The sequence below is a fragment of the Apis florea genome, unplaced genomic scaffold (genome assembly GCF_048593485.1).
Source record: "Apis florea isolate Af1SG1 unplaced genomic scaffold, ASM4859348v1 contig_2492_pilon, whole genome shotgun sequence".
In the NCBI taxonomy this organism is placed as follows: Eukaryota; Metazoa; Arthropoda; class Insecta; order Hymenoptera; family Apidae; genus Apis; species Apis florea.
This window is the reverse complement of record NW_028256593.1, coordinates 393,974-419,402: the sequence shown is the minus strand read 5'-3', so window position 1 is coordinate 419,402 and position 25,429 is coordinate 393,974. Positions and strand designations below refer to the sequence as shown.

Below are 25,429 nucleotides of genomic sequence, written 5' to 3'. Positions count from 1 at the left end.
AGCCGTTACATCATTATTCCTTTCCAAGATCTATTTTTTCTTCTTTCTTCTTTTTAAATGTAACTACTTCATTCAATGATTATAGATGGAATGCATTATAAAATACATTATAAGATTGATTTATTTATTATAAACAAGAAAATATTCAACAAATCTGATTCACGGCAGTGAGAATATATATTGAATATATATTAATAGTTCTTTTATGAACTTTGCTATATTCTTATTTATTAAGATCAATCACTTGACGGTTATATATATAGAAAAAAATAGTTTAATTTTGTTCTTTATAACATATTTAAAAATTATAAAAATTATCGATAAGAACATCGATAGTTTAATTTAATATAATTTTATTTTATTTTATACATTTTTTTTTTAATTACTTTCTTAATTTTATTTAAATTCTTAATTTCTCTTAAATTTATTTGATAATGTTAACATATCTAGAATTTATATAATAATATATAATATTTTTATATATCTATATCATGTATATTTGTAATTTCATAATATTATCAACTATGCTATATATCTTGGAAATTTCTTCAAACATTAACTCTTTTTTAATTAACAAACAAATTCATTCCAATTGAGTATTCTATAATTACTTCGAGCATGCAAATCAAAGAATAAATGGAGCGCAAAAAACGCTAACTAAAAGACAAAGAGGAACTTGGCCGAAGTTAATAGACACGTGTTGCTTCTATGAATACCTGGGAATCCAAAGTTAACATAAAGACCTCTACATAAATAGATGCATGTATGGTCAACAACCTCAAGGGCAAAAACAGCTGTTCTTATAAACATTCCATTTCTCTTTTTCTTTTTTATTCGATATAATTCTAATGAAAAAATAAATCTATACTCTAGATATAATAATAATAATAATAATGTGATAATAATTGTGATTATTAATATTTGATTATTAATAAATCTCTAGAAGAAGAGAAATAAGAATATAAAAAATATAATGAATAACAAAAATATAAAAGAATAAGTATCGTGATATTCTTTGTGATAAAGATGTTATGTCAATGAATGGTTACTCGAATTTTTTTTGATGGTCACAAATAGATTTCTTCTATAAAGATTTTGAAATATGGTTTTCTCAGTTGAAATTTCGAAGATTATTGAATTAATTCGATGATCAATATGGTTTCTCCATACAGCGTTATTCATTGTGAACAGGAAATGCAAATTTTTCTCTGGCCCGGTTCTGCCCTCTTGCCTCAGGACACTGCCCTCTGACTCTTTCCAAGTCCCCTTTGCTTCCATATGTTTCTGTTTATCTTATTTTTCCAATATGCATTGACTTTTTTTTCTTCTTCTCTTTTAGATAGGTCTTTCAAATAATTGATAAACTTTCGATGGTGCCTTTCTGATCTGAGTTAAACTTGCAACTCTAAATGTTTCTTATATTTTATTTTCTCTAAAAATAATTTTTTCTAAATTATTTTTATTTTCATTGTACAATTATTAAAAATAAAAACTTTAATTATGGAATGATATGATAATGAAGGATATTTTAAAAAAATTATATTTTTTTACTTATTTTCATTATGTTCATTATATATTCATATTGCATAGATAGATCAGAAATGACATATAATGAATTCTCAATTATCAAAATTGATATAATCATTTTTAACTGATTCAAAAGCTTGTATAATTATCTTGAGTAAAATATCTAATACATCTATAAATAAAGTAATAAGAGTACAAAATTTTTAAATAACAACTTCACTTATACAAAGCCTGAAGACTTGATGAACCGATAAATGAAATTGCAGATTTGACAAATCGTGTTTACACTTTTAAATTAATACCGTCAAAATTTAATTTGCGATTCACTTAACAATTTCATTGGTTGGCCAACAGAGGAAAAACTACGCATTCTGTGTCCAAGTGTCGCAGATCCCCTCTTCATTCGGAGGATCGCACCACGTGTTTCTTTCTCTCGGAATCCTCCCTTCTCCGCAGCTGTAAATCAAGTTCACTGTTCAGTAGTGTTCGGTTCAGTCGCCCTCGGGATATCATACCAGTTGGTGGTTGTATGTTATGTCTTCATTAATTTTGCATATTTCTAATTTAACAGAATTGATTCAAAACCGTTTTAAATCATTTTAAATCAAAAAGTGCAGTGTTATAATAATCTTGATCTTCTGTTTAATTTTATTTACATTCTTTTATTTTGTTTATTTATCTTTTTTCAAAAAAGAAAAAGAAATGATTCGGTATTTTTAATCAAATGAATTCATTGAAAAAGATGTATATATACATCGCTTGATATGGTAGTGTACAGAGGCTGATTCTAACCTTCCTGTGATACCATGGATATCACGCTGGGCGGAAACGAATATCTTTTTGTGGGCTATGCATGTTTGGTAAGCTGATTCGTAGGGTATTCCATAAAGCACAGATATTATATCGTGCTGCGACATATCCTGGACCAATTGTTATTCACCTACATTCACTTATATCTCCATATATGTATAATAAATGATGCAACTTGCTTATTACTATATTTGATTTTTAAATTGTAAAATTTTCAATAAATGTTAATTTCAATAAATTGCGATTATTGTTAATTTTGTAAAGATGTATAATTTGTCATAATAATTATTTTAAGAGTTTGAGAAGTGAATAAAATTTTTCTCGATTTTACAATAAAATTAAATTGTATGTCGAGTGATTAAAATAAGAAATTGAATATCACTATTATACTAAATAATTCCGGATATCACATGTTGCATATTGTAATTATAACGTGAATGCAAATAATATTTCTAGGTCAAGAATTGACTACATTGGCTACATTATTCTTAATATATTCTTCTTAACTGTCTTTGATTTAAAATCAATTAACGAATAAGCTAACAAAGTTTCTGTCGAACTTATAAACGATCTTCTGAAATAAAAATTGGATGTTTCAATAGAATGTTTCAAAAATTCGAATGTATATTTGAAAAATTAATTGAAAAATAAGCATAAGCATATAGCGAGGTGCATCGACTCTAGCTTGTTGATTCGCTCGAGAAAAATCAACTACAGCGTAATGTGTGAGTCATGTTCCATCACAGTAATATCTACCTACTAACTCGGAGATTCTCATCCTTCTCCGGCAAGAAATTTTCAAAGCATTTCTGACTAGAAATTAACATATTGGGTGCCAGGGTTTAATTTCTCTTTCTCAGAACTGCAAATTTTTCATTGAATAATTTTTTTTAATTACTAATATGAATGCTACATATGAATGAAAATAAATAAATATACATACATAATCATGTTTCTATTTTAGTAAAAGTTGTTTTATGCAATAAAAAACGTTCAACTTATACAATAAAAATTTGATAATGTGTTAATCCGAGTTATGATGTTTAAATGATGATGACAAATTTTTTTTTACATTCCTCTTAATTCCTCTGATTCGATCAGGCTGCAGTTTTTTTACATCCATTATGATTCAATTGTGAATCATTGAAAAAGATAAAACTATCGGTCCACTAAAAAAACATTCCAGATGGTCCTGTAAAAGCGGGTCGACTGAATGAATTTTAAAGGCCTCATGTGGCTCCTCCTCATGACTGTGCGATCATTTTTCCTGTGAACAACAAATGTTGTTGATGTTGAAAATTATAAGTATATTGTTTAATTACCAAAAAAGGAAGAAAAGTTTTTTGTTTCTAATCTTTCGTTCATTTTCATTTTTTCAATTTGAATATATATTTTCCTATGATGAAATATGTTAAATATTCTATATGAAATTTCTATTCCTAATAATTCCTATTTTTCTAATATATAAATTAAAGATGAGCGTTATTCGATTAAGTTTTTATTCGAATAAAAATTTTATTTAAATAATCTTCAAATAAATGAAATTATTCGTAAATTAGAAATAACGAATAATTTTTAAATGATTTCGAATAAATTTATTGAAATTAATGTGGGCCAATAACCGGGAGGTACGAGACTGAAATTAAAATCAAAATTAACAGTGATCGCTTTTAATTTCGAAGATTAAAATTGATATAATGTTAACATTAAATGATTAATGTTAAATTATTGGATTTAATGGAGAAATTTTTCCAATTTCTAATCTAGTTTTGTACTATCACTTTAAATATCATATCAATATATTCGTAAGATTTTCCTGATGAAAGTGAAATTAAGCATCACATGATTTAAACAATTATTACAATTATACTAAATTGTACTAATTTTTCTTTTATTTTTCTTTCCTTTTTGATCAAATTCCTAATTACACACTCAATTATAAGATTAATGTTGCGTGATATCGCATACCATTCATCGTTTGATTTTTTTAAATTATGATTAAAATCTTATTCGAATAAAATTTTGTTCGAATAATGCTATAGATTTATTACTAAATAAATCCTACTTTGATGTACTTTCTGATTTCCACAATCATCGATGAATTTTTTAAATGAAATCTGTGTTTCTTACATACGAAAAACTTTATTATTCGTCATCTTTTATTTTCAATTAACAATTATCCTGATAATTCCGCACTTGTTACAAGTATTTTTACAAGTGTTTTTTATTATACCGAAGGGACCGACCGAAAACGCATTAAACGATGTGGATTTAATCCATGCACTAGCACGCACTAGGACAAACCTTATGACGGATTTTTTTTAGCTATGTAAGAAACATGTTAAATAAAAATCAAAATTATAGTAATATGTGTAATATACTCGATTGAAAAAAAAAACGTCTTCCTATAGTTTTTATGACTCTGTTTGTTTATAAAATCTTTGTTCATGGAATAATTAATGAAGTTTTTTGGATTGAACTAATCAATCATTTTAATTTAATAAATAAAATAGTTTTTCTCTAACGAGATTTTTCTTACTGTTAATACTAAATTATATTATTTCTTGATTTTAAAATTCTTTTGTACTATTTCAAATTTTTCCCTTAAAGAAGAAAAACGTAAGAAGAAATAACATCTGATATACTATAAAATCTGAAACTGAAAAATACTGACCCTCAAACCAGTCGGAAGCAAATGTATGCTTTACTTTAATGCTAACCAATATTAATAGTTAAGGGAAAGTTTTCTGTTTTCCACAAATCTTATGGAAAGAAGAAAAGATGAATAGAAAAAAGAAGGGGAAAAAAAATACTCATTCAAATTAGAGGACGAGAGCGATTATGACTAACGAACTAGAAAAATTTTCTAATCGTATCAAGAAAAAGACCAATGACTCTGAACTGACCCTAAAAAATGTTTCACGTCTCATAACATGTCCAAGCCAAAGCTTGCTCTTTAAAATATTTTATACTTTGATAAACATTTTATATCCAATTTAATAATATAAACATTTATATATATTATATAAATATTTATATAAAAAAGAAAATTACTCAGAAATTTTTCTCTTCAATTTCAATTGACCTAATTTTTAATTGAGAACTAATTAAGATTGTAAAGAGGAAGATCCAGAATAGTTGGAGTATCTATTTTTGCTTATGTGGCAACTTTAAATAGATTTAGATTATTAACTCATGCTTCTTAATAATTCTTATAATATTTTAAGTGAAATTGAAGAGTGGAGATTAATTTTCGTTTAGTTGTGATAATAGTATTATTGAAAGAAATTCAAGTGTTGATTTGCCTTGTACACATTAATTTAAGTATGCATTTCATTAAATATAAATATTATATCCAAATTTAAATCAAAGTTTCAATAATATTTTAAAGTAATTTATAATCTAATTTATGACTTTAATATACATGTATGTTAAACTTCCAAATATAATATGATTCATATTATCAATATGATAACGAGAAATCGAAGATAAAATTATAAAAAATTACAATATTTATATTTTCTAGCATGAAATTCATGGAAAAAGAAAATATCTAAGATTTCCACATCTTTTGTTGCACTTAGCATTACATTTATTAAGGTGATATCTTATGCAGCTATCCGCCCCTTCCTGTTTCCTCTTATGGCTGAATTAATCTCTAAACTACAACATCCTGTGGGTGTAGAAGTTTCAGTAGTTATAAAGTTTCTGTTTGAATTTCACAAAATACTCAGTCAGAAGGCACCTTTCCTAAAGTTTATATCATTGGTTAAGCTAGTTTCCGTTTGAATCTTTCTTTAATTATGGAAATTCCAATATAATTGTGTACAATGTGACAAAAGTATTATATTCAGTATGTGAAGTGCTAAAAGTTTGAATTTGGAAGTTAAACAGTGACAATGTACACCAAATGGAGAATATCTTGCATTCTTTTACAATATTGTTACAAGAAATATTCTAAAATCTAAATAATTCTGAGCTGATTACGATGCGGCTCGTCATCGGGCACTTTGCTATTTTTTAAATGCAAGCTGCCTTTTGAAGGGCAACACTGTACTCAGTGAAACGCAACAGTGAACATTTTTTCTTCATTCATTTTGTTTATAGTCACTGAATTTCTTTATTCTTTAAGACTGTAGAAAAAAAAACGAGAAAAAAGTAAGTCGTATCAAAGATACGACTATAATAAATAATCATATTTCTGAAGAATCTGATGACTATACTTTTTTTCTCGTCCTCTATCAACAGATATACACAACCAACGTAGTTCTCCACTTTTTTATAGACATTTTATTTCATTTTAAATAATTAGTTCTTATGTAACTATGAATTATCGTGAGATAGATAGATAGATAGATAGATAGATAGATAGATAGATAGATGGATAAATAGATAAATAGAGATAGATAGATAGATAGATAGATAGATAGATAGATAGATAGATAGATAGATAGATAGATAGATAGATAGATAGATAGATAGATGATAGATAGATAGATAGATAGATAGATAGATAGATAGATAGATAGAGAGAGAGAGAGAGAGAGAGAGAGAGAGAGAGAGAGAGAGAGAGCGTGTAAATGATCATATAAATGTTGTTAACAAAATCATATTGATGATCATGTTATGAAAATTACAAAACAATGACTTAATCGTCAATATGAAAAGATTTAGTACGAATATTATACTAATTTTTTTTTTAAATTACATATTCATTGCTAAATAATGTAAAGTGCAATGTTTGCTATGTCTATTATGAATACAGTTGCAATAGAAAGCATTTAGTTTTTACTTCCCGTTGCAATTAAAATAGAAAGAAAAGAAAAATAAGAAATACAGAAGAAAAAATGAAGATCTAGCGCACTTGCTTTGAGATAATAATAAAACAATTTCGATTTTTAAAATTGTTCGCGTAGTCCCCTATAAAAAGTCAGTCTCATTTTTGTCTATGACATGCCGTAATAATAATGTGTTTCTATTATGATTTATATACAATTTGTGGCGATTCTAGTGGACAACGATGGTGCTTTTTTTATTTTTTTTATATTTTTTATATTTTTTTAAGTACACAAATGACGATCTAAAGATTATATCCTTAATCATACAAAAATAAGTTCGAAAATTTTGTGAACATTTGATCGATTTTACATTATTATTTTAAAAACTAAAAAACTGCTTAATAACATTGTTTCTTTGCAACCATCGAGGTCCAACGCCATAAGAAACACAGTCTCCTTATACACTATCCGATAAAAACTCTTTTTCTTAACGTTAAACGTTTGATAAAGTTTCAAGAGTTAGAACCATTAAAAAATGTACAACAACATGTAAAACTCTTAGCTTCTGTCCTCAACGTGCCCCCGTTTCCTTCTCATTCAAAAATATTAAAATATTGAACTATCAAGGAAAAAAGGAGATCTTTTCCAATAAAGTTCAGCCTTTAGCTGGTCTTTATAAATAGTACTCGAGCGATCGTGAAGCTGACCAAAGCTAAGAGGATAATATCGTGTGACAATTCATTTGAGATATAATAAGAGGCACGCTGCTGGCCAAAAGTATGAAAATTGTCTGACTTGTTAACGAACGAATAAAGATTTTAAATTAATAACAGGTACTCCATTAGAATATAATAAAATAATTAATAACAGGAATCTATATTTGTTAGCCTAAATAAACAATTAAATCTTGATACTGTCCATTTGATAAGAGTTATTCATTGAGCTTTATATTTAAACATAATTCAGATATAAAAAAAGAAAAAATAGAACTATTCAAAATTTCTGAATAAATTGTATGCTAAATGAATCTAAATAATTATTACAATATTATCTACATTTTTTAAGAGGAAATTTGTTACAATTGAAATCATTGAACAGTTCTAAAATATTGTATCGATTTGTTATTTAAAATTAGAAACATTTTATAATATTTTGTTATTGAATAAAATATCTTGAAATTTTAGCCTGCAGTATGCCTTAACGATCTTTTTAAGTGTAATATAGAATAAGAAGAATATTCATATCGCGTATGCGTTTTGAGTGTCAGAAAAATAAAATCTCATAAAAATTCGCCTATTAACGATCTTAGGGACGCAATAACAGAGCTAATTTAGCAGGACATAACTTCATCATCGAATCTGATTATGCCCAATTTAAAATAGGCAATTCGATAATCAAATATTAATACCCTCCTTTTTTCATTTTTTTTGTACCTTAACATTTTATAATATTCAACGTGCATTATTTATTTGGCGAAAATAAACGCCACTAATTTAAACGCACAATGGAACGAAGACATTAAAGCTAAAAAAGAAAGAAGAAACTTTAACTATAAAAAGCAATATAGAAATAGCGATAGGACCAGCTTTACACTCTTTTATCATCATCCAAAATTTTATCTAATAAACTGCTTCGAGATCTTGGAGTTAATTCTTTCAATGAGTTTTGAAAACTTCGAAAAAAAAATTGACAAAAAAATGTAACAATTATAAGCTTTACCCTTAAAAAATTCACAATAAAGTGATATATTATATTATATTTATGCTACTTAGAGGGCTTCGAGTGGATCCATAATTTCAAATTATTTTTTATAGTCTAAGATCTCGAAATATTCGAAATTTTAAAACAAATTTTAAAACTGAATATCTATCGCCACATGTATCTACAATACTAGGTATTCTGAGCTTTGGTTCAGGCACGTAAAAATATTATTAAATACTATGCATAATAATTTACATATCCTTGATCAGTCAGTCCTCAAACATCTCGATCTGAATATCGTAGGAGACAAAGGAATTCATAATTGAGGACTAGGTTGCTATACTTGTACCCTGTTGTCTTTGTCTGTCATTATACTGTTTATGAGGGCAACCTTTCTCGATCCTGATGTGTTCCTATATCTCCATGACTTCACGATCGCTCGAAGAAAACGTATGTTTATTCGGCAAAGTTACAAACGACAACAATTGTCGTTGCTTGATCTCCGATTGAACGAAGAAAGGTACGTAGCCGGTGCTGTCTTGCTAACCAGATCGTCGACGATACTAGGTCACCAGAAGTGCGACTGCACATAGCCGCCGCCCATACCAATAGGATTAAAGCGATGTGGATGAATTTTTTCCATCCTCATAGCGCCTGGACCGCCACTTCCGCCAAGAAAGCTGCCGTGTGGCCCGCCACGCGGCCCGAAACCACCTCCTGCTCTTCCTAACATTCCTGGTCCACCTCCACTAATACCTATGCCCATTCCTGGCGGCCCTCCAATACCTCTGCCTCTTCCTCCACCACCTAGACCACCTCCAGCACCTGAAAATATTATAATAATCAATATTTTGAAAATTATTTGAAAAAATTTTTTTTTTAATTTTTAGGTTAGAGAATGGAACGATTCAAAGGATATTAGAATGTAAAAATAGGTGATGGCATATAGTATAGAATAAAGTGGACAGATGTTGATTATTGATTTCTAATCATTTTAATCAAATTTAATGACTGTCTACAGAATCATTCAGACCCCTGTAGCAACAAGGATAAGAAAGGTATGAGATACTTATATAGGGACGTGTTTGATAGAAGTTTTGAATAAATATATTTTGTCCTGATGAAAACGATGGTTCCCTTATTGATTTTCATGATTTTTTTTTTTCTTAGATATGATGACATCGGAACCACGAATAAATAAAATCATCAGCACAAAAGTCATTATGTATTATTAGGCCAGTTTCTCAATATAACTTCACACATTCCGTATTATACGCATTGAACACGTTTAAATGGTAATGTTCATACAATTGTTATTTAGCTTATCCATACAACATATACATAATCATAATTTTCTACTATGTCAATATAATATATTTTATTATATAGTATGTATACGTGTCTCTTTATTAATGCACAGAGTAAACAGGAAATAATAAGAAACGCTTAATTAGGTTATGTTACGAACAGCATCTTTTTTTCTTTTAAAAATATTTTATAAATGAAAAATTATGTTCGATAATTATATGATTAGTTTCAATATAAAGAATCATCCTCTTATTGAATAGATGTTACTTCCGGTTTACTCTGCAACTTGTTAATCGTTTATTTATTTTAAATGCTAGAATTAAATTTCTCGCTAAAATGAGATCGATTTATTATAGTAAAATGTCGATCATAGAATGTGTCTTTTGAAGACTTTTTTTTCTTTTAAATATTGATTTCTAAAGAAGAAAGAGAAAAAGACGATGAATATATTATTGGGAATGTCGCAGGCATTTTTAACCGAGAAATTATTCTCTGTCTCCCCAATTTCATCGCTCTGATGTCAACTGTAAAAATCTTCATAAATAAATAATAAAATTTTACAATTTTTTCAACTTTTGTATTAAATCCTATGTAATTTATAAGTAAATATTTTAAATATATTTCAAATAACCTTTTTCAAGCTTTTAACACAAGAATCAAATAATAAAATTTTGTCGTCGCAAGAAGAAGATAAAAAAGAAGATAACAACAAAAAAGCGAGAAAAAAACGTATTTTATCCGTTATATATCCCGGATACTTTACTTTTTTTCGTTCATTCTTGTTAATTTTTTTCTTATTCCATATCACAGCCATCATTAGCACTATTGGACTTCGGGATTATAACCATTTCGCACAATTTTCGATCCATTAGACGTTATAATTTACTACTTAACATGTTAAGTTAAAAATTAGAATTTTGATTTATGTACACTGAAAAACTCAAATTATTCTTTCTCTTATAAAGATAAACTTTCTTATTGCTTTCATTTTCGGTATTAATAATTCTCTCTATTTTTTATATTTCATTACCAGCTTTTCTAGGGAATTTTTATCTGCACAGAGTAACCTCATTTTCATTTTTATTGATTTTAAATCCTTTTGTATCAAGTGTTTTTCTCTTTCTTTCTATATTTCTTTTCTTCTTCTTTTTTTTTTTTTTTTTTTTAGAAAGAACAATATGAGTTTATTTTGTAATATGAATATTCTAAAGGAATATTTGAAAATCTTACTCATTAATTGGATTGACTTAAGTACTAATTAGTTTCCTGTTTCTTTCACCATTCCTTTTTTATCCAAATCGTTACGATCTAATTATTGTATTTCTGCAATTGAAATTTCACAGTGATAGAAATTTTACAACAGACATTAGTTGTGTGGAAAGGGGTTCAAATACCAGCGCATTCGCAATATTAAATTCCTAACGAAATTTAAGTTTTTATTTCTTTCTTTTTCCCCCCATTTGAGAGTGCACAACCTATCATTTTTTATCAATTACATATTAATTTCATTAATTTTTAATTGTTCAAAGTTATATGTAATAATAATAATAATAATAATAATAATAATAATAATAATAATAATAATAATAATAATAATAATAATAATAATAATAAAAGGGCTGATATATTTAAAAATGATAATTTCTTTAAGTTTTTATTATGTTTACTTATTTTTAACTTATTATTAAAAAATAATACACTACGTACAAAATTAATTAATTATTAATGTACGTGAAGAATCGAAAAAAAATTATTTTACTCTTCTTGAGAAATCAAATCCTATTCAAATAAAATCTAAAAAACCTAATCATATTACCGTCAATTATTCGTATTCGTTATATTATTCATACATTATTCATTTCTTTCAAGTAAAATAAAGTAAAATAATATAAAATCAAATAAAATAAAATACAATAAAAATATCATACAAGTCAAAAAAGGTTATGCACTCCTGTTCTTAATCATATCATGCACTTGAACGTATTATACGAGCAAGATACTTTCTATCAGGATTTATTATTTTATTATATCGTTACGGACTATATCAAAAGCGTTCATGTCCTAATCATTTGTAAATACTTAATATGGTCGCAAAAAACCGACTAAAAAAGGAACGATTGTCAGGGTCACAGGAGATACAAATATTTCTTATATATTCTAACTAACTTCGAAATTCACATTTTTTAACCGATATATATATGTATACGTATGTATACATATATGTATATATACGTATCAGAAGATATATATATATGCAGACACATATGTATATATATTTAAAGCTCTATATATATATATATATATATATATATATATATATATATATAAGCGACAAAAATAAGTAACAGCGAAGATTTTAACTTTATATATGAAAAAATTGTCATCATACTTCCAATCGATCACAATTTTATCGTTCAATATTGTTACTTTAGCAACAACTTATTAAATATGACTCGACAACGCTTTTTAATAAGCCTATTCGCTCGTCTATTATTCAAATTGTCTTTACGACAACTAAATTCATCTACAATGTTCATCCATCAAAATTTTTTAAGACAATATAATTTATTTAACTAATTGTCCCGATTGTTTTACAGGATGAATATCTATACATATTTTCACTATCTATATAGTTCACTACAGTCAATATTAGTGAACATGATGAACAGGCCATCAGATAACAGACAATTGTAAAAATTGTGCAACGTTTGCAAGGAGTCATCTAACTATTCAAAGTTGTAAAAATGATTACAACTTAATTATTCAATTTAAAACCCACAAATACCTCTTTTTTCTTATTCAGCACATTGACCCTAAAAATATTAGAAACTAATGCTTATTTTAATTAATTTTTTTAAACTATTATTTGATACAAAAATTAAGTGAATGTTTCCTATATTTTAGGTCAAAGTGTTAAATTGCATTATTATATAAATATTCAATGAATATTCTTAAAACAGTAAAATTGTATCTAAAGTTTCTTTTTCTTAGAAAAGAACTTTAGATCCATAGATTGGTTTTCTGATAAATTACAAAGTACTCGTTTACATTTGTTGAGCAAATTGTGTGATTTTTTTATTTAATTACAAACAGTTTTGCTTTGTGAAAAAATTAGATTCAATTAGAAACTGTACAATTTGCATTAAATAAAAAAATGAAATTGAACTAGGATAAGATCATTAAGAAAAAACGAAGCAATCTTAAAAGATTTAATCAAAAAGCAAAATTTGTTTTCCTTATCTTTATAAATCCCTTTTCTCGAATTACAATAAAAATGGTAACAATTGTGCTGGTATAAGCGCACTTAATCATGCCAATCTCATTACATCAATAGGAATTCATGGTAGCATAACTGTAAGGGTAACAATGAGTACCGAACAAGAAATTGCGTTCTTCTTTTAATAAAGGTAATGTGCATAACGCTGGTATTTATTCCTGGTCGGATACAGACGTTCTCCTTTGTGGATTGGCGAGCATAGAAATGAAAATGATTTATGTTAAAGAGTTATACGAAATACTTGAAACAAATGTAATTAGATAAATAATTTTATTGAAACAAATAAACTGAAAAATTTTATGGTTTTATTAAATCTGAAAATTTTGTGTCTTTATTTAATATTATCTATATTATTCACTTAATAAATTAGATCCAAAATTTTAAATATGATAGAATGTTAATCATAAAGAGAAACTTATTTATCTAAATACATTTGTCTACTATTGCATATGATAATCGCTTGAAAGAGGACACAGCCATGCACTGAACAAGTTCTCTGTTAAAGCCACATGTTTCTGCAAATGCAATCTGCAAATCCAGAACTAATCATGGATTAGCAATGACGCTCGCTAAATTATTCGCAGGCATACAACAATTTGTGGATTAAATAAATTGCGTATTTTACACGCTGCTCCAAATTTTTTATGCAAATAATACTGTATCTTTTTCACAAAAAATTGATTTTAAGAATTATTTTACATTTTGAGCAGTGTATAAGCAAGTCTCAAAACATCGTGTTACAAAAAATTCTACTTAAAACATACATATTTTCTTTGAACACTAAATACTACAGGCGCTCATTAATTATTTTATATTTTAAAAGACCTTAAACCTTAATTATGATTATAAAGGAAAAAAAAAGAAGAAAAAACAAAAAACAACGCACGCACGTTCATTATTGAAGGATTATAAGAGGAAGTAACAAATTTCTTCTTAAACAGAAAATGTATTTCCAAAATCTTAAATAAGTAACAGAACATATATATATATATATATATACATATATATATATATATATATATATATATATATATATATATATATATATATTATATACATGTTATAATTAAATATAAAAATATATATATATATATATATATATATATATATGTAATATGAAATTGTATGTCTTATCAAAAGAAAGTACAAAACAGTTTTAAGACGTAATTATACAATAATTTGTTGACACAAAAATGTATAGAATGAAGATGATGCTCATAGTGTGATTTGAATACATTTGAAAATACATGACAATGCAAAATCAATATGGTAACAATAGCATTGGCAATTAATCAAAACAGAGTTACAATTGTTGACCAGAAAATGTCCAAAAAAAAAGAAAAAATCAAACTTCTAGACAACCAGCCTTGTGTGCTGAATACAACTTAATGAATGTTTCTCTTTTTTCTTGTAACACAAGTTGTCACTGACTTTAGCAGGATACAACATTTCATTTCATTACTTTTTCTTTTCATTTCTTGCTTTTGTGCACTAAAAATTATCACACACAGAAACATTTCTATCACAGCAACACTACATATTTGCATTCTTGTCTGTTTCATTATTTTTTTCTTTTATGTCCATCTGCAAAGAGATTTTTTTCTTTCATTGAACACCACTGCCAGGAATCTTCTGCATTATTTTCCTTTATTATTATTATTATTATTATTTTTTAATTACACGTGAAACAATTTCATGCGCACAACGTCGAAAAAACTTATAACAAAAACAAAGAGAACACAGAAAAACATAACAGGCGCGACAAGAAACGTGTCTCCACTATATTCGCAGAAAATTTGCTGCATTATTCGTTGCACGCATTAGAACGCAAACAGCACTTTCAATCTTCGCTGTACTTTGATTTAAGTGCAGCCATATCTGGCAAACAATTCAAATGTTAGACATGTTCTCACATTTACACGTCGTCAATGATGCGAAGGCTCTTTCCAAATTAATTTAATCAAAAGATCATTCGCATCTTGGACAACGTGTATTAAATAGATACAGAAATTTCTTACACCTTGCAACTACGTTACAAAATTTGTTAAAATGACATTACCCTGTTTTCACAATTGCACGCGTATCATCGCGATAAAAAGAAAGAAAAGAAACGGAAAAAATTAATACGACAATTTGAAAAAGTGACGAGCTGAGAGAGAAAGAGAAAAAGAGAGAGAGAGAGATGCGTTCTATTGAAAAAAAATTATCTCTCAAATCTCATGTGCTTCTACAGTTCCAACAATATGGCAATAACGAAACGATGATTTATTTGGTAGGATTTATAGAAAGCCAAAATGCAAATCTCACCTGTCAGTAAAAATCAATTTATTTCACAATTATTTATGAATTAAAATTTTAGGATTTTCATTTTTAAATAATTATTATAATTCCATAGTTGGTCAACATTTTATTAATTCTATAAAAAAATAATTTCTACTGTCAGGTTGAGAACGAAAGAAATTTGAGCAAGACTAATTGTCTATTGACAAAATTAAAATTACTTACCTCTACTCTGATTGTAACCAGCCTGCCATCCAGCGTAGTATGCCGCTTTTTGTTTTCCGTGTTCCTCCGCGATTTTTACGCTAAGTGGCTCTGATCCACCTTCTGGTATCGTTCCATGTAGTCGTGCGATCGCTTCTTGTGCTTCTTCCCGTTTATCGAATCTACAAAGATATAATTATTATAATAGAAATTTAAAAATCAAATAAAAAATTTACTTGATAATGAATATAATTGCCAGATATTTACACAGTTTATAATATTAATTGGGAATTATTTAGAGCATAATATATAGAATGTGAATTAATGAGTCCTTAAAACTTGCCAAAATCAAATTTATTAAACTAGTTGTAGATTCTATTTCTAGATAGTTGACACACTTTTTGGACTATTTTCCTACAATAAACCATAAATCTCTTTGCATGCACAATTGCATTAACTAGGTCAGTGGTCTGTTAAGTAAGTCAAAATTATGCAAATAAAATAAGCACTAGAGAAGTGGTCAAAATAATTTGGCAGCAAAGATTTCGGAAAATAAATACAGACACATATAGATTGCATAATAACTAAACATTTCTTCTTTGGCACAAACAACTATAACTATCAATTGTTCATATATATATATATATATATATATATATATTTCCAAATAATAGCAAAATAAAAATATAACTAATCGCGTGAAAATGTGAAGGAACAGATTATTATAAACAATTCTATAATTCAATACAATCAAATCTATAATAACTCTATAATTTATTATAGAGTTGGAATAATAATATATTATTATTATTATATCAAAAATTGAAATATAAAATTGCATTATGAAATAATGCTTATTTCAAAAGAATATTTCATAAGCAATATTTTTTATCAATATAGTTAAATAAATTGTTTTTTTGAAACAAATTTTTATAAAACTGTTTAACATTCATAATTTATCTTAATAATATATAGTTTAAGAAATGAAACACTAAAAAAATATACCTTACAAATGCTACACCTCTTGGTAATCCAGTAAGTTTGTCTTTTAAAATATTTTTTTGCACAATATTTCCATATTTACTAAATATATCATCAATCTGACTTTCAGTTATATTTCTAAAAAAATGAAATTAATAATTTTATTATATATTGTTTATTTTATTTTATTAATTAATATTAAAATAAATAAATATTAAATATTAAATCATAGCATACCTCGGCAAATTTGTTACATAAAGATTAGTTTCTTTAATCTCTTCACCAGATGGTCGTGCAAAGGATACTTTTAGCCTTTTATTTTGAACTTGAAGTCCATTTAAAGTACTTATAGCTGTGGCTGCATCTTCAGCTTTTGCATAATTAACAAATCCAAAACCATAACTATATCCTGTCTATAAAATGAAATTAAAAATATAAAAATAATATAATTCATAAAAATAAAAAGCTAAATTTATATAGTTTATGAAACAAAACATACTTTATAATCTTTCATAACACGACAAGATTCCACAGGCCCAATAGTTACAAAAAGACTGTAAAGATCTTTTTCTGTCATACTCTGTGGAAGATAATTAATAATCAAATTTGTTCTTGGTTCTTCATTGCCTTTGGTTTGCTGTTGCTGTTGCGCCTGTTGCTGTTGTTGTGGTTGAGGTTGTTGTTCTCGTTGATCTGTCATTTTAGCAAATTCTTGATCTACTTTCTGATTTGGAGTTTGATTCTGCAGTTCTTGCTGATTTGATGCTACCAATTGTGAGTTGTGCGGCTCTGGCTCCTGCGTACTCCAACTGATATGTCCCAGGATAATCGTTGGTGGGGTCAGCAAATACAAAAAATATAAACAAAATCATTACTACGTTTTCCCCGTGCAATGCCATGATCGCTGCTCTGCCTGCACTTTTGAATGCTCTCACTTTCTTTAAGCGGTTCAAAATAAATAGAAAATAAATCTGCATATATACATATATGTATATGATGCCAAACCTGTGTATCAGAAACAAACAAACAAAGGCAAGTAAGGACAAAACAGAACCAGCAAGAATAGCCATGAATGAAAGGAACTAAAATCAAACCATATGAAGCATATCAATTGTGAAACTAAACAAGAAATTTCTTTGCTAACAGATAAGTACCAAATAATTATGCATATGAAAATATTTTTAAATCTACATTATCTATAAATTTTTTGTACTATTTCAAGTTACAACAAATATAGAAACGAGTCATTTAGTTATAAAATGCTAATATATCATAACCTTTTTTATATATAAGTATATATAAGATAAAATATAATAAATGGACAAAAATCTATTTTATTTTATATCCAAAGCAATATTCGTGAAAGCACTTTAAAATGAACACTTTATTTTTTCAATATATTAATGTTTCTACTTTTGTAGAATTGAATTGTATCATTGAATTGTAAAAAAAAAAGGGGAAGAAGAGCACGCTTCGTTGACGAGAACTTCCGCGTATTCGATAGCTTGTGTCTAGTTTGTTTATTGTTTACGCAATTTTTATTAGAAACTTGATTGAAGAGAAACGCGCTATTTCATTTTAATCTCATTTATTAGCAATTGTCGATAAATCTTAAAAGTTGTATCATCAAATAGTTCAATCTATTATAGAAAGAGAAGGAATAAAAAAAAAATTCTTTTCGAAGTTTGGTGACAGAAAATAATCGTTTGGCCTTATTTCGAAGAAGCCCGGGGAAATGGCCCGGCAGATTCATGAATCGACCAAGCTGTCAGAATATGGAGGGAGTGAGTGAAAAAGGGGCACCATAGCAGATGAAGAAGAAGAAAAAATAAACTTAAAGATAAATTAAACTTTCGCCAAATGTAGAATTGTGCCCTGAGTGAGAGAAAAGGTATAAAGATATACGTACCGAAGCGGGAAAGAAGTAGTTAAAGAAACACCGTATATAGTGGGAGAAGATCGACGAAAAGAGCAGTATACACTCACTCACTTGTATCACACGTTATATGCAATTCTGCTTAATACACGCCAATAATTATGTAAGCTCGTTGCACCATCACCATCGAATCATGCACACTTTGTTATCACACTTGATGGTATTTGATGTGATGCGTTGCTTTCGCACCGAAGGATCCGATACACAGAGAATGGAGAAGTTAGCAAGCGAAGAATCGCGGAGGAACGTCGCACGATACATACGACACAGCGTACGCAAACGTACTGAGCCCCAGCCCTGACCTGCCTTGCGCGACACCCTCTCGCGGCACGCTACCCCACTACACCACTCTCACCAATGAATAATACAGACAGTTTCACTTAATTTGTACATTTTAAATATATCTAATTTTATTAACAACGTGGAAAAAATATTATATCAACAATAACTTCAGTTTAATTCATAAAATAAAAATAATTATAAAATTTCTTCGTAAAGGTTATGATTCTTTTAAAAGCATATAGTATGTAATATGTTGATCTTCTATCGAATGAAACATCCTGTATAATGGGGATGCGCATGGGGCGGGACATCCCGCCTAAATTTCTAGCGCATGTTTACATAAATTCGGGCCTATGCCAATTTCTCCTATTATTCTATTCTTTCAATGATTTTTAAATAAATTGAATATATGACTATGATTTTCGCGATTATATTATTATAATAATCGTTTAATACATAAAAAAACTTATTTCACGATTTTTAAAGATAAGTATACTCTATTTATGTTAATGACAGAAAATTTAATTCGTTATATATGTGTATAAATCTTTAAAAAAAATTTTTTGAACATACCTTGACAATACTTCCCAGTAAGGAACTGCGAACATGATAAATTCGACGCGCGATTTTACGTAGTTCGAGTTTCACGTGATATCGAAACGTTTGTACAAATTATTGCAGTAAAATTTTACAAACCGGAAATGATATACGTTGTTCCTGTTTGGATTATGTGACCGTCATTTTTTTATACTCTACTTTGTTTCAAAAAACGAAATTATTCCTTTAATCGTTGAAATTTATGTGAATTATAGTTCGTTATCCTGTTCGTTTATTAGATAAGAAAGAAGTAAATATAACCAATAATGGTGCTCAAAATAAATATATGACGTATCTAATAATTATAAAAGAATTAAATGCTGGAATTTTGTTATAAAAAATACATGATGATGATTTATATAAAATTTAATTTTTTTAAATTTCAATAAATTACATTGCATTATTAAACATTACATTTTTAAATCTGTTTGCAATGATAAATTTAAGACTTTATTCTTTTAACTAAAAATTCAATATTTAATTCAATTTATTATGCAGCAAACAAAAGCAAAAAAAAATAATATAATAGAAATCAAACTTTTAAAAATAAAAATATTAAATACATAAATAATAATTTTATGCATTAAGCAATGATAACTACGATTTCTAACCTCGTTCTAAATTTCACGATTGATAAAATGTAACAGGTTATTACAAAATATTTTTTAATTTTTTTATTATTGTAAAATATTTTTAAATGAGAAATTAGGTTTAAATAAAAAACTTACCTGACTTGAGAATTTATATTATTTTGCGTATCTTCGTTTTGTTCGTTTGTAGCCATTTCGAGCGTGTGTGAAACATAACACTAAGTGTTAGAGTATCTTCTGTCGAAGTGAGCGATTTTTCATTTTCACATGTCGGTCGTGTCGCATTCACAATGCTTTTTGGATGCAGTGGCGCATTTTACGAAGATTTTTTTTTTCACGGCTATGCTATAAACATGCACGTGCGCACTAACTCAATGAAATTTTTCGTGTTTCTCACTTCAAGATTTCATTGAACGATTTAATTGGTTTCGTACGTGCAATTCTTGATGCACGAAAAAAAATTTCTGAGAAAATTCATTGCACCTTGACTTCGTTCGCTAGTGAATTGAAATCATTGAAGTTACTACTACTTGATGTTTCTTAATATGAACAAACGAAAAATAAAAAATGAATATAGCAAATATTTTATAACTATGATTTTTTCTTGTCATTATTAATTGCATTTTTTTCTTTAAAATAAGTGAAAAAAATTAATACACTATTTCATAGATAAATTGGATTAATATTAACAGTGAACGGTATTCATTTGCGAGGTTAGGTTTCATTTTTTTCACTTATTACTAGTTTTATCTTTTAAATTAGTTCAAAATCTTGTTTTTTTTTTATTAATTTTGATTTGAAAGATTTAATTCAAGAAATTTTTTATGCTTTTTTATTCAATATTGTAATAATAATTATATAAATATGTATAAAAAGTATAAATAGATTATGCACTACATATATATATAAAGCAGCTCGATATCATTGATAATATATCAAAAGAATAATTATAAATTGGAGTTCTCTCTCTTTCTCTCTCTATATATATATATATACATATATATATATATCATGTTTCTGTATTTATCTATTGATCAAAATTGAATAAAATAATTCAATTATAAGTTGCACAAGGCACATAATCCTGAATGCATTGCTAGAAAACAAGGAAATCATTTCAATAATAGTTAAAAGAAAGAATGAAAAGATTTTATCTTAATACAGAAAATCCTTTGGCTCTCGAAAAACGAAAAGGTCTACATTGGAGATATCGTGTTTCTGTAGGACTATGCACTGGTGTTTCATTATTCTCTTTATTCCATGCATGTCTTGGAGATTCTATGCCAAAAGGACTATAAAGTTTTGTTGGTGTTCGACCAAGAAGTTGACGAGAACGGGTTTGAGGAGTCTGCATTTTACAAATACTGTTAGGAGATTGTTGCTCCTCCAATCTTTGACGTCTTCGTGTAGAACTTTTGAATTTCTAAATGTAAGAAATAAAAGGATATTTATAATCATAATTTGAAGTCATCATAATAATCAATTTTTATCTTAATCATTTTTTTCGTAATTTATCTAACCTGTGAAATAGTTCCAAAAGTTATGCGTACGGAAGATATGGTTTTGGATAATTTCTCAGCTCCACTTCGCAGAGCACGTCTAGAATCTGCTGACACATTTCCCAGAGTTAAATTGTTCCAAGTACGATCACTTGTTTGTTTTTCCTTTGGCATCTTTCCTTTACAGGAATCTTCAGATTTTTCTTTCTCAAAACGATCTTGAAGACGTCGTCTTATCTTTTTTGTAATCTCCGGTGAATTGTTGATATTCAGAATTTCCCGGTGAAATGTAAATGAAACGCTGCGTGAATCTGGTCGCATATTTTCTTATATTCTTATTCAACGAACCACTTATGATTTCTAATATAAATATTTCAAATATTAATTAAGACATGTTAATTAAGATATTATTGGTAAGAAATATGAAATTGAAATATACTCGCTTCATCCCTTGGAATACATTAAGAGTGACGCTGTCAATCGCCAACGTACGAAAAACAAGAATGGCCGTAGTCTATGAAATTTAATTCAACTTCCAATTAAAAAAATGATGAAAAAAATGAGAATTGGTCTATTTAAGTATGATTTCTAAAATAAATTTACAAAATTCAAAAAAAATGAGCATAATATAAATCATAAAAAATTTCAAATTCGAAAATAGGTTTTGATAAATACGTTCCTTAATTTTTCTATTCTAGGATATTGATTTTTCAGTTTCATAAAATATTTATTATAAATAAATAATTTTAATAAACTTTAATAATATTGAAATATGTATTCTTTTTAAGATATATTTTTTAAAAAATATAAAAAATATTAAAAATATATTTGTCTTGTATTTCCTTAAATATTAATAGTAGATTTGTCTATAGATGGCACTGAAAAGTTATTAAAACGACAGTTAGAAATAAGTAGAGTTTCATTATATTGATGTTTATTATATTATATTAATTATAAATTACACGTATTGTTAATACAATTTTATTATTATTATTATTGTAAATAATTTAAGTTGTTTATTTGAGACTTGATGAAAATTGATTATGAAATTTTGATATATATTTTTTTTAATTTACATACACTTCAAAGTATATATGAATAATATTAAGTGATTTTACATTGCGATATTAAAAATAATAGTAAAAGTAATAGTAATAGTAAAAATTAATAATATTAAAGAATTGTAATTATTTCATTATTTAATATTATATACCTAATGATGTCATAAATATAAAAATATTTTTTTATGTATAGTTATATACATATAAATACGTGTAAACTAACCTCAAAATGAGTTACAACAAAAAAGTATCATACTTTTATAATCCAGACGTCGGAAATTTTCATTATGGTCCTGGACATCCTATGAAACCCCATAGGCTTGCTGTAATACATAGTTTAGTACTTAATTATGGTCTCCATAAAAAAATGCAAATCTATCGTCCGTATCGTGCTAGTACTCATGACATGTGTCGCTTTCATTCAGACGAATATGTTGAATTTCTACAAAGAGTGACTCCACAAAACTTACAAGGATATACCAAATATTTAAGTCACTTTAATGTAGGTGATGATTGCCCTGTTTTTGAAGGACTGTTTGATTTTTGTTCTATGTACACAGGCGCTTCTTTAGAAGGTGCTACAAAACTAAACAATAATTGCTGTGATATTGCTATTAATTGGAGTGGAGGGTTACATCACGCAAAAAAATTTGAAGCTTCTGGTTTTTGTTATATTAATGATATTGTCATAGCAATTTTGGAATTATTAAAATATCATGCTAGAGTACTTTATATAGATATAGATGTTCATCATGGAGATGGAGTGCAAGAAGCATTTTATCTTACAGATAGAGTAATGACAGTATCTTTTCATAAATATGGAAATTACTTTTTTCCTGGTACTGGAGATATGTATGAAATTGGAGCAGAAAGTGGGAGGTATTACTCTGTTAATGTACCTTTGAAAGAGGGTATAGATGATACATCTTATGTTCAAGTATTCAAACCAGTCATATCTCATGTAATGGAATTTTTCCAACCGACAGCGATAGTTTTACAATGTGGTGCAGATTCGCTTGCAAATGATCGTCTTGGTTGCTTTAGTTTAAGTACAAAAGGACATGGAGAATGTGTAAAATTTGTTAGAGACTTGAATATACCATTGCTCACTGTTGGAGGAGGAGGATATACATTACGTAATGTTGCACGTTGTTGGACTTACGAAACTTCTTTGCTTGTTGACGAACAGATTAGTAATGAGTTACCATATACAGAATATTTAGAATATTTTGCACCAGATTTTACATTGCACCCTGATGTTGTAACAAGACAAGATAATGCAAATAGTAAACAATATTTAGAAGCTATTACAAGACATGTGTACGATAATTTGAAAATGATTCAACACTCTCCAAGTGTTCAAATGCAAGATGTTCCATGCGATGCATTGCCTCCTGAAGAAGAAAGACAACCAGAACCTGATCTAGATTCTAGACAAAATGTACAAGACACCGATAAAATAATTGAACCAGCAAATGAATACTATTCTGGAGAAAAAGATCAAGACAAAATGGATGTAAGCGAAACATGATAAAAGAATCAACAAATTAAATATTATAAAATAGAAATAATATTATATTAGAAAACCATCATATGTGCACTTGTAATGTAGAACAACTAAAATTCAATTTTAATGTGAATGATTGTAAATACAATATATAAACTTGTAAATATTTTTAAATCTATTAAAATGACTTATTTTTTAATTTGACAATTATATATATATCTGTTAATTTACCATTATATGTTGATTTAATAATTTCAAATTATTAAATAGTTATTAGGCAAGTTTATTGTTGTTATTGTATGTCAGACAGCATATTGTTTACAATAATATAACAATGACGATAATAATGGTGATGATGATAATAATAATAATAATAATAATAATAATAATAATAATAATAATAATAATAATAATGATGATGATGATGATGATGATGATGATAATGATAATGATGATGATGATAATAATAATAATAATAATAATAATAATAATAATAATAATAATAATAATAATAATAATAATAATAGCAGTAATAATAAGAACAATAACATGATAACTTTTCTATCTCTGTTTTGGGGCTATTTTGCTATATCACAGAGAATTTTATCTTCATGAATAATTTCCTTATTATGTTCAAAAAGTAGAACTTAAAATATGTTTTTTTTTCCTAATATTTGCTGCTCGGCTTCCATATAATATATATATATATATTTATATTAAAAAACGTAACTAATATAATAAATTAGGTCTTTTCTTCTTAAATTAAAGCGCTTTGTTCTGTACATTCGTTCATAAAACTTTACAAAAGTTTCTGAAAAAATAATACAAGTATAAAAATACTCACAGTATGAAAGGAACGAAAATATTTACCTTAACACTTATTAGTTAAAAAAAATACAAGACTATCAATAGAAATAACCTGCTTGAATAGAATAATAATGATTTTGCCAAAGAGGCATTGAAACATATACAATACATAATTTAGGCACAAGATTTGATAAAGCTGCATTTTTTTTATTTGTTTTTCTTTTGTAGAAACACATTTTCTTTCTGGTTATATTTCTTTTCATTGTAAATTCTTGCTTTTATAT

General features: G+C 27.1%; 3 protein-coding genes and 4 long non-coding RNA genes across 19 annotated transcripts; 2 read left to right on the top strand and 5 right to left on the bottom strand.

Annotated features, from left to right (window-relative positions):
* Positions 1–336: 336 nt before the first annotated feature.
* Positions 337–1,953, bottom strand: LOC147657880 (uncharacterized). 2 transcript variants are annotated; one of them, XR_015291480.1, is made up of 2 exons: positions 1,830–1,953; positions 337–1,432 (listed from the first exon to the last, which is right to left on the bottom strand). It is a non-coding gene; the product is annotated as an uncharacterized LOC147657880 (long non-coding RNA). The 2 variants fall into 2 exon arrangements; XR_015291481.1 differs by having other exon boundaries at positions 1,748–1,900.
* LOC105735598 (uncharacterized) lies at positions 1,916–10,207 on the top strand. The gene is made up of 3 exons (XR_015291478.1): positions 1,916–2,387; positions 9,707–9,874; positions 9,987–10,207. It is a non-coding gene; the product is annotated as an uncharacterized LOC105735598 (long non-coding RNA).
* Positions 3,207–20,862, bottom strand: LOC100866303 (sex-lethal homolog). Of its 11 annotated transcripts, none has more exons than XM_086905859.1 (7): positions 20,410–20,862; positions 17,366–17,675; positions 17,104–17,279; positions 16,891–17,004; positions 15,907–16,067; positions 9,364–9,641; positions 3,207–3,604 (listed from the first exon to the last, which is right to left on the bottom strand). In XM_086905859.1, the coding sequence occupies exons 1-6, from the start codon at positions 20,463–20,465 to the stop codon at positions 9,385–9,387; spliced, it is 1,074 nt and encodes a 357-aa protein (XP_086761985.1). In that variant the 5' UTR covers positions 20,466–20,862; the 3' UTR covers positions 3,207–3,604; positions 9,364–9,384. The 11 variants fall into 11 exon arrangements, with proteins under 11 accessions (XP_086761985.1, XP_031772657.2, XP_086761990.1 ...); XM_031916797.2 differs by having other exon boundaries at positions 9,423–9,641; XM_086905864.1 differs by having other exon boundaries at positions 17,366–17,871; positions 20,410–20,736.
* LOC100866654 (uncharacterized) lies at positions 10,104–10,936 on the bottom strand. The gene is made up of 2 exons (XR_142922.4): positions 10,756–10,936; positions 10,104–10,658 (listed from the first exon to the last, which is right to left on the bottom strand). It is a non-coding gene; the product is annotated as an uncharacterized LOC100866654 (long non-coding RNA).
* A 418-nt stretch (positions 20,863–21,280) lies between the features above and the next one.
* LOC100866532 (uncharacterized) lies at positions 21,281–22,855 on the bottom strand. 2 transcript variants are annotated; one of them, XM_086905856.1, is made up of 3 exons: positions 22,210–22,855; positions 21,792–22,130; positions 21,281–21,694 (listed from the first exon to the last, which is right to left on the bottom strand). In XM_086905856.1, the coding sequence occupies exons 2-3, from the start codon at positions 22,089–22,091 to the stop codon at positions 21,422–21,424; spliced, it is 573 nt and encodes a 190-aa protein (XP_086761982.1). In that variant the 5' UTR covers positions 22,092–22,130; positions 22,210–22,855; the 3' UTR covers positions 21,281–21,421. The 2 variants fall into 2 exon arrangements, with proteins under 2 accessions (XP_086761982.1, XP_012342581.1); XM_012487127.3 differs by having other exon boundaries at positions 22,214–22,648.
* A 205-nt stretch (positions 22,856–23,060) lies between these two features.
* Positions 23,061–24,537, top strand: HDAC3 (histone deacetylase 3). The gene has a single exon (XM_012487110.3). The coding sequence runs from the start codon at positions 23,061–23,063 to the stop codon at positions 24,360–24,362; it is 1,302 nt and encodes a 433-aa protein (XP_012342564.1). The 3' UTR covers positions 24,363–24,537.
* Positions 24,538–24,600: 63 nt separating this feature from the next.
* Positions 24,601–25,421, bottom strand: LOC147657879 (uncharacterized). The gene is made up of 2 exons (XR_015291474.1): positions 25,209–25,421; positions 24,601–25,149 (listed from the first exon to the last, which is right to left on the bottom strand). It is a non-coding gene; the product is annotated as an uncharacterized LOC147657879 (long non-coding RNA).
* Between the last annotated feature and the right edge of the window lie 8 nt (positions 25,422–25,429).

What these genes read in the sequence shown, in the direction of transcription:
- LOC100866303 (XM_086905859.1), bottom strand. Translation starts at nt 20,465, where the DNA reads ATGGCTACAAACGAACAAAACGAAGATACGCAAAATAATATAAATTCT. An exon ending in AATATAAATTCTCAAGTCAG is followed by an intron (nt 17,676 to 20,409) that starts GTAAGTTTTTTA and finishes GGGACATATCAG; the next exon opens with TTGGAGTACGCAGGAGCCAG. An exon ending in TATGTAACAAATTTGCCGAG is followed by an intron (nt 17,005 to 17,103) that starts GTATGCTATGAT and finishes TCATTTTTTTAG; the next exon opens with AAATATAACTGAAAGTCAGA.
- LOC100866532 (XM_086905856.1), bottom strand. Translation starts at nt 22,091, where the DNA reads ATGCGACCAGATTCACGCAGCGTTTCATTTACATTTCACCGGGAAATT. An exon ending in CTTTTGGAACTATTTCACAG is followed by an intron (nt 21,695 to 21,791) that starts GTTAGATAAATT and finishes TCTTACATTTAG; the next exon opens with AAATTCAAAAGTTCTACACG.
- HDAC3 (XM_012487110.3), top strand. Translation starts at nt 23,061, where the DNA reads ATGAGTTACAACAAAAAAGTATCATACTTTTATAATCCAGACGTCGGA.